Source organism: Setaria italica, chromosome V, assembly GCF_000263155.2.
Source record: "Setaria italica strain Yugu1 chromosome V, Setaria_italica_v2.0, whole genome shotgun sequence".
NCBI lineage: Eukaryota > Viridiplantae > Streptophyta > Magnoliopsida > Poales > Poaceae > Setaria > Setaria italica.
In genome coordinates this window covers 17,384,439-17,393,899 of record NC_028454.1, presented here as the reverse complement: position 1 = coordinate 17,393,899, position 9,461 = coordinate 17,384,439, and the positions used below count along the sequence as shown (strand labels likewise).

General features: G+C 40.6%; 2 protein-coding genes across 2 annotated transcripts; both read left to right on the top strand.

Moving 5' to 3' along the window:
* The first annotated feature begins 1,300 nt into the window (after window positions 1–1,300).
* LOC101767217 (probable glutathione S-transferase GSTF1) lies at window positions 1,301–3,333 on the top strand. Its single transcript, XM_004968706.3, has 3 exons — window positions 1,301–1,507; window positions 1,619–1,667; window positions 2,111–3,333. Exons 1-3 carry the CDS (start codon window positions 1,361–1,363, stop codon window positions 2,560–2,562), a joined length of 648 nt encoding a protein of 215 aa, XP_004968763.1. The 5' UTR covers window positions 1,301–1,360; the 3' UTR covers window positions 2,563–3,333.
* A 120-nt stretch (window positions 3,334–3,453) lies between these two features.
* Window positions 3,454–4,854, top strand: LOC101767877 (probable glutathione S-transferase GSTF1). Its single transcript, XM_004968708.2, has 3 exons — window positions 3,454–3,868; window positions 3,975–4,023; window positions 4,181–4,854. Exons 1-3 carry the CDS (start codon window positions 3,719–3,721, stop codon window positions 4,636–4,638), a joined length of 657 nt encoding a protein of 218 aa, XP_004968765.1. The 5' UTR covers window positions 3,454–3,718; the 3' UTR covers window positions 4,639–4,854.
* Window positions 4,855–9,461: the final 4,607 nt, after the last annotated feature.

Genomic DNA, 9,461 nt, shown 5'->3' with positions numbered 1-9,461 from the left:
GTCAGGTCTAATGGAGGTTAAAGATCATTTTTTTTCTAGAGGCAAGTTCCATATCCAAAATGGAAACAAAACTAGATTTTGGAAATATCTATGGATAGGCAATAGAACTCTAATGGAAAGCTACCCCTCTCTGTATAACATAGTGAGAGGGAAAATGATACAGTAGCCAAGGTGTTAAGCACCATCGAGATGTGGCTTTTGGGAGGTTATTAAGAGGTAATAATTTAAATCAATGGCTGGAGTTGGTGGGAAGGAAAAGTAGCAACGTATAATTTAAGTGACTAAAAAGATATTTTTGTTTGGCAACTGTGTAAAAATAATTTGTTCATAATGAAGTCTATGTATTCAGACCTCATGAGACAGGAGGGAACACCTACAAAATGTGTTTCCTGGAAGTTAAGGGTACCCCTTAAGATCAAAATTCTTTTGTGGTATTTGTGGAAGGGGTCATACTTACAAAAGAGAATCTTGCTAAACGAGATTGGCAAGGATGCACAAAATGTTGTTTCTGTAACTCTAATGAGACCATACAATATTTGTTTTTTGAGTGTCATATGGCAAGGTTAATTTGGAATGTTGTTTTCATTTCTTTTGGTATTCAACCTCCAACTAATGCCTCTCATATGTTAGGTTCTTGGCTGAGAAGATTTTCAGTGAAGCTTAGAATTCAAATTCTAGTGGGAGTCGTTGCTCTTTGCTGGGCCTTGTGGTTGAGTAGAAATGAGGTAGTGTTCAAAAAACCCATTCCTAATTCTTTCTTACACGTAATTTTCAAGGGGACTCCTGGTCACTGCTATTAGAGGAAGAGAAAGTTGCTCCGAAAGAGAGCTGCCGTTTGAGATTTTTAGCAAGTTTGGATGGAATTTCAGGAGCAGGCTTCAGGCATAGACCGTTCAGTCTGGTTTAGATTTCTGTTTTTAAACCTTGTTGGGGCTTCTTGTGCTTGGCTGTCAGCTTGAGTGCTGCTATTTTGTTTCGGTTTGGAGATGTAATTTCATTTGGCTGCAGACATTCACATATGAATGGTTGAGGCTGGATTCTGTTTCCTTAATCTAAAAAATTCTCCCGTCAACGCAAATCGTGGTTGTGGTCTATTGGCGCGAACTTCAACGGGGGCAAGTTTTATCTTTGGTTATTTACTTCTTTCTATCATGTATATGGGCGTGAATTTCAAAGGGAGTAGGTATCTTCTCCGAAACTTTCCATGAATATCTTTTGTTAACTGCAGACCTCCATGAGTTGACCCATATACATATATAGCTCAAATCTCTATCTTCGATCATCTCCAGTAAGAGGCACAATCACAACCTCACTCCTACCTTCAGCTCACACGCACAGGAGAAGATCCCACAGAGAGGAGATGGCTATGAAGGTGTACGGGCCAGCAGCGTCGACGAACGTGGCACGCGTTCTGGTCTGCCTGGAGGAGGTTGGCGCAGAGTACGAACTAGTGCCCGTCGACATGCCCTCCGGCGAGCATAAGAGCCCAGAACATGTTGCCCGCAATGTTGGTCACCACATCTCCTTTCATCCATCCCTGTTTGCTTGCCATCCTCCCGATTAATGGTATCAGATCTCGGTTTCTCATGTACTCTCCTTTCTCTACTTCCTTTTGCAGCCCTTCGGTCAGGTCCCAGCTTTCCAGGACGGTGATCTGATTCTTTCCGGTGAGTTTGCAACTAACAATGCTCGTTTCTTGCTTGGTTCGATCCAATTTTATTGTAAGAGATTTTGTAGAGATTATTGCTGGCATCGTGGCAGTATGTGGAGACAATTATGTTAAAAAATGATGTGACGAGGAAGTCAAACAAAGCTGCTATTGTTAAACAAACTCGTTGTTTCCTTCCTGTTGTTTAAGGATCCACACATCAGTAGGTCTTTGAGGTCATCAAACTTAAGCCCAGTAATATCTCTGTTTCAAAATATTTGTTGTGAAGAAAACATAAAGCTCTGCTCAGGTCAAATCAATATAGTTGGAGCATACTACTTGCCCCTTAATATGCCACTTCCCTATGAAAGTTATGCCTAATACTCAGCAACTAATGTGTGACTTATTACTGTGTTCTTCATGCTGTTTTATTCACATAAAAAAGATGGTGTATCATAACAGAGTCCCGTGCAATTTCAAAGTACATCCTTCGCAAAGCCGGGTCCGATCTTCTCCGAGAAAGCAACCTCTCCGAGTCTGCAATGGTGGACGTTTGGCTGGAGGTGGAGAATGGGCACTTCAGCAGCGCCATGTCGCCGATCATCTTCCAGACGTTGATCGTCCCCAATTTCCTGGGCGGCAAAACCGACACGAAAATCGTCGAGGAGAATGTAAGGAAGCTGAAGACGGCCCTGGAGGTTTACGAGTCGCGTCTGTCCAAGTTCAAGTACTTAGCCGGAGATTTTGTCAGCCTAGCGGACATCAGCCATTTTCCGGCAGCTTACTACCTGCTGGGTGGGCCCCATGCGTCAGTGCTTGATGCGTATCCACATGTCAAGGCTTGGATCGCCGAGGTCATGGACAGGCCGAGCGCGAAGAAGGTCGCGGAGCTCATGAAGATGCCATCAGCCTGACCTCAGGAAGCAACAATACTGGATTTGTGCGGAAGAATCTACTCTCTGTAGTTGCAACGCGCATCTTGTTGATCACCTGTGTTGTCAAGAACTTTCTATCAGTTAATAATATATGGTAAGAAAGGAGCATGCATGCGGATGCCATCTATTATTAATCTTATTGCAAACTTTCTATTAATCTTTCTATCAGTTGATCAGGTACACGCTTGAATATATTAATCGATGCAATATGTTCTTCATTTTTGAATTTCAAATATCATTGATGTCCGTAATTAGGAATGTAGAAAGTACGTGCCAGGAGTAACCACAAAAGAGCTACCTGTTAAAAATGGGTAACCAGAGGTGGTGCACATCAGGAGTGCGGTTCAGAGGGTCAATCAACATAGTGCCTTGAGTAAAAACCCAATCACTTGTGCATCTTTTTGTCATTCATGAAGACAGTAGACATCATTGACGCAGTCAAACAACCGGCCAGTTACCAGTTGCACCGGGTCTCCTACCAAACAGTAACTCAGTAAGTGCTGATTTTGTACTAATTACGGATCAGGTAATTTATAAACACCTGCTGTAAATCCTAGAAGCAAGCAACTGTGGTGCTATTATATTGTACTATGATCCAGGTAAGCTGTTGTAATAGCTTTACATCATTTAGCGAGCACTTCCTGTCTGCCTGCTTTTACCCAAATATGATCCGGAGCAGTACGTCTTTAATATGACATGATAGGATGAATAATCTGTCTGACCATCTTTCTCTCACGTTAGTCATTATGTGGGGCCTAAACCAAATGTTTCCGGACCAAGCGTGCTACCGAACAGTGGAGCGGCTGGTGCTACCTACTGCTGTCCCGGCATCACTGCTGACGTTATAACGCACTTTTCCCACCATCATCCATCACTGCATACGCCCTACTGGAACCCGGGCCTTCTGGTGCCCGGTTGATGCTTCGGGAGTATGCGACACCAACACGTGCATCGCTCGGAACCCAGCAATATTGCCAATAAGAGCACCTGATTTCTCGCCTCTTTCCGGACGGCAGCAGAGGCACCGCACACGGCACACCCCAGCTGCCACACGTCGTCGACCAGGCGCCACAAACAGAGCTAAACCGCATTGCCCATTGGCCTCGCAGTTTGGGAAGGGACGGCAGCGGCAGCAATGGCGCCGGTGAAGGTGTTCGGACCGGCGATGTCGACGAACGTGGCGCGGGTGCTGGTGTGCCTGGAGGAGGTGGGCGCCGAGTACGAGGTCGTCAACATCGACTTCCAGGCCAAGGAGCACAAGGGCCCCGAGCACCTCGCCAGGAACGTAAGTAACCTCCCTCCTCCGGTCGTCGTTTCACTGAATCGGCTCTTCATGACAAGTAGAAGCAACTAACTGGGTGCGCCCCGATCGATCTTCCCTTTCCTTGCAGCCATTCGGCCAAATCCCCGCGTTCCAGGACGGTGACGTCGTGCTCTTCGGTACAATACCATTGGCTTTGCTTTTGCTCCCAGTCTCCATCAGCATCCAGATTAATTATATTACCTTGCTGCAGAAAGGCTAACTCTGCCTTTCTGTCCTCCACTCTCAAGTCTCACAAGTCTTGTTTTGATTCCCTGCACCGTTATATGATTCCAGAGTCCCGAGCAATCTCCAAGTACATTCTCCGCAAGTACAAATCAGCTGAGACCGACCTCCTGCGAGAAGGCAACCTCAGGGAAGCGGCCATGGTGGACGTGTGGACGGAGGTGGAGGCGCACCAGTACAACCCGGCGCTCTCGCCCGTCGTGTACGAGTGCCTCATCAACCCGACCATGCGAGGCGTCCCCACCAACCAGAAGGTGGTGGACGAGAGCCTGGAGAAGCTCCGGAAGGTGCTCCATGTCTACGAGGCGCGCCTGTCCAAGAGCAAGTACCTCGCCGGGGACTTCCTCAGCTTCGCGGACCTCAACCACTTCCCCTACACCTTCTACTTCATGGCCACGCCGCACGCATCGCTCTTCGACTCGTACCCGCACGTCAAGGCCTGGTGGGAGAGGCTCATGGCGAGGCCGTCTATGAAGAAGCTCGGCGCCAGCATGGCCCCGAAGCCTTGATCGCACGCGCGAGCGTGGTCGAATAATTTGTTGTTCAATGGTGTAAGCGGCTCTGTAGCCTGGTTTTGCTCCAATAAACTGAAGTTGGATTGGACGCGCAATGCGGCGAGTAGTGTGCTTTGTTACTATTTTTCCGTATTGGTTGCGTACAGTCTGAAATGTTTATGCAAAGTCGATCAAAGTTTTCAGATTTCAATAAGCTACTAAATTTTCAAATTTGGTAAAGTCGATCCATCAGGTGCATGCATTGCCAGTGGTACCCGAAGCTGGGCGTGTGGATGTAGAACTGTGATTGTGTGGATGTGGAACTGTGATTGTGTGGATATGGAATTGTGGATAACCGCAGTTGTTGCTATTCCCACCGTAAACGGCGTCCGCACGCGTACATTTATCACTTGTAGACATGCTTCGAGATGTGTTTAGACATGCTCCGAGATGGTTTTTTTTGGTTGCCAAATCCCTTTCAAGCACCCTGGAAATATAAAAAAGAGCTGGTGAAAACTCTCATTTATAGGGAAATTTGCAATATTTCGATTATTCCTCAAATCATGTGTTTGTTTTGGAAATAATTTGGATTTTGGACCAAGATACTGTTAATGTAATAGATTGAAACAAGGTCTACATGAACATATTTCATTTTTTAGAAAGAAATGGGCAATTTGAATTCACTATTTCAATAGCTCAAAAATATTATTTTAACATAACACATTGCAGTCCAACATGTTCTTTTCTTTTTTAGAAAATCGTTTGAAAGTGTTAATGGAGTCCGAAAACATTAAGAACCAAAGCAGAGTGACCTGGGCTGCTCTGAAAACATTAAGATAATGGACCTGTTAGTCCATTATGTGCAAAATAATTTGTATTATGGATTCAATAGCAAATGGGGAATTCCTGAATGAAAAAGCAATTAAATTTTCCAGAAGAAATTTTATGTAGATTATATTTTGCATAAATTTAAATCTTGAAGTTTAATTATCAAAATTATATGAGTAATTTGATGAATATTTTGGATAAACAAATAAAGTAGTTGGATAACATAATAGTTCGGTAGACTTAAAGATATCCAAATTATTGGTACGCAGAACATAGCAACTACTAAATATATTAATGAAATCTAGGACACTACATAACAAATAACCCCTAAAGTTTAGAATAAAGTGCGTGAATTTTATTTCACCATCTTAGCGTACAAATGGGCATCAACTTGAAGCTGGGAAATATGGATCTAAATTTCCATTACATTAAGCTCATGGGGATATCTTTGGAAGTATGCTATATTTATGAAGATCTAGTATCGGCATTAGGAGGAGAGAAATCCCATATGAATGCCTTGTATTCAATGGAAGAATGATCTTTGTAATATTCCTAGAATATTGAAGCAGGAATAGAAACACGCACTCAATCATAGTCGCATGAAGCAAAGTATAATGCCAAAAATTAAAATATGAGGAAGCCTATGAAGGGCACCACCTGATGTGGAAAATACACTTGAAGTGAAACTCCCTGAAGGACTTTATCCTTGTGAGATCGTGCACATAACAAATACTCACAAATGGGAAATCGGAAAATAGGAGAAACATACCTGAAGTTATTAACTGGAAGTTAACTTTACTTGCAGTAAACACAATACTATGTGTGATATATCCTGGGTATTTAATAGTATACTTACCATGGCAAATGACTTGATCATTAATTTAAAATCTACGGGGACGCCTGTTGGTTTTGGATCAAATGAACTTGTCAAAATATTTTATGAAACCTTTGTAGAATTTTGAAAAGAAGATCGTTATGGTCAAATACCTCACAGATTAAGAAATGATCATCATGAAGATGAATTCCTAATAGTATAAAGCGTGCACAATATTTTGTGTTTGGATAGCAAATACTAGTTGATTATTATGGTATCCTGAAGATATGGGAGAAAAATAGTGAATATCGACAACATTACCTCTATCATTGCAAATATTTCTCTAATGAGAATATAGTAGAGTTGCATGAAGCACTCATATCAGATCAATGAAAGAATGCAATTGAGGTTGAGCCATGAAGAAAATATTTGAATCTAAAAGTTCAAATTGGAAGAATCATTATGAAATAATGATATGGTGAAATGCTATGTTTCATAAGTCTTCCAAAAGATTAGTAAACTCCCATTATGTATGAATGAATATTGTGCTTAGATGGATTTTGAAAATCCATGAGAAATGATCCTTGAAGGACTCATCTTGCTCGAAGGAATAAAAATCATAGATAGAAATTAAAGCTCATATCAACTATTAAATGTCTAAGGATGATAACAATTCGGAATGAATATTAATAGTCTCTAGAAGAGCAAATCCTCTAAGGAAATAAAGTCATACAAGTGAGTTACTATGAATAACACGTTATAGATAAAAGAGTTCATAGAAGATCTCAAATTATAAGGATTGTGTAAATCACTTATTTTATTGCATGAGAGAATTTCTCATGCAAGAGAAATACTATTATTGAAGAAATGGGAAATCCTTGAAGGATATAGTCAGTGAATGACTTATTAGTCAATTCCTGAATGGGCACCAATAATCCAGAAGATATGAATGAAACTTCATACAAAATGTAGTGAGGAATCATATGGTCCTAAATATACCATACAAGCACATATAAGTGCATATGTAACTAGCTATCATCGGTAGCAAGTATCCGCACATACCATAGAAGGTATGTTGGTGATTGGCAAATCAAATTATCCCCTCAAATGCCAGATGAAGACTGATCATTGTCTATAGTGGAGGTAGCCAAACTTTGAAGATCTACCAAATAGATCATTGGTGTTAACTTAGAATCCAATTAGATAGAGTTGATATTATTTCACATTCAAGTATTGAAGTTTGAAATGTAATATCAAAAAGATATGTAAATTTGCAACTTATTATCCCAGATTCCTCTAAAAGGATAAAAAATTTATTTTTGGTTGCACATTTAAATAAGTGGGTACTAGTGCTTGAATCATTTCTTCTAATATAATCTAGAAGAATTACAAATTATGTCTTTGAAGGACAAAATATTGTACTCATGCACATTTATGAAGAATGTGACTAAGGCATTTTGAACATTGAAGTTCAAAGGATGTTGTCATGAGGGGGAGCATATCTTTAATCATATTTAGGTATGAAGTCCTTTAAGTTGTACTGAGAAGGAATCAACTTGATGATTAATTATATTTTTCATGAAGGTATACCACTCATTTACTTAGATCATGCAGATCTTTATTGCAAGAATCATGAAGTTCATGTATAAATCTTGAAGATTAATTACTATTTGTGAACAATAGAATCTATAGAATACTATGTAACCATGAAGGTTTAATGTTGTACTATTTTCCCCTTTGTGAGTTTTTACCCGAAGGTTTCTCACATAAGGTTTTTAATGAGGCAAACATGTTACAGTCGCGGTTGATATGTGCTTTTTTCTCCAAGAACCATTTTTTCCCACTGGATTTTCTGATGGAGTTTTTGATGAGGCATATGCATTCGCGGTAATCGCCCAAGGGGGAGTGTTGTAAAACAACAAGACTTAGTATAGAAGGAAAGGAGGACTAGAAGTCCTAGACCTTGTCCGATTGCTTGTGGGCTCTTACCAAAACTCTAGGCTTAGTTCGGAGTATATATATCGGAGGAGCACCCCTTATTGTAAGACATCGATATGAGAAATAAGGAGAAGCTCCATCTATATTGTCTACTTATGTACTTTGTTCTTGTGTTTGTCATGAGAGACACGAGAGGGAGAAGATCCCACCGTTGACGACATGTTCTGCAACAGCATATAATGGGCTACTGGGTCAAAATATATATGGATCCTAAATGACTCAATATCGTTTTAGTACAAGATTGTAACTAGCCATAACTTCAGTTTCGTTGTCTAAAAAGTCATCTAATTTTTTGACTGGAAGGTTGTTGACGGCTATTAGCACGCCAAGGATTAAACCGCAAGCGTACAGATCAGTTGTAGCTCTTCCCTCAAAGTATTCCCCCAAGATTCATCAATCCGTGGAACTTATAGCACAAGATCTATATCAACTAGCATTGTTAGTATTAACTTGGTGTTTACGAGAGATTTAGATCCAATCTACTAAGTATGTACAGACAGATAACAGAGAGAGCAAAGGTAACAAATCTATAGCAACCTAGACTATGCATATATTATAATTTTGAGCATGGATAGCAAAGCAACACAGATATGATCTTAGTAAAAATCATCTTTCAATCTACACCTCCAGTCCGGATCCAGAAACTCCTGCACCTTACACAAGAAAGATTCTGTCATGATCACCTCTATCAGCGCAAGCAAGTTAAAGGCATGATCATAAGAACATATCATACCCATTGGTAGATCATGCATGCAAATCTGGTCACCACGACCACAAGATCATCCTAGGAAATCTATCATCGATACATAGAATGAAAAGCAAGCAAACCCAAATAAGCATAAAACCATCAAAGAAGATGTTGGAGGTATGCCCTAGAGGCAATCATAGAGATGATGATATTCCATTTGTATCCATGATTTGTATATTGTGTTCATTGAATATCCATTAAAGGCTACTTGAATTGATTTGCAATTATGTGAATTGTATGTGAAACTCTTTACTTGTATGGTTGTTCTAAAGTTGTCCCTAGTCGGAGTTCATGTGAGGACACACATGAATATTAGACTAGCGCATGTATTAGTTGATGACTATGTTTCACAAGTCATGGACATGGAGATGTTGAACTAATAATGTGGACACATGTGGAGACATGTGTTAGGACTGACCCAACACGAGAAGTAGTTCTCTCTTTAAACAA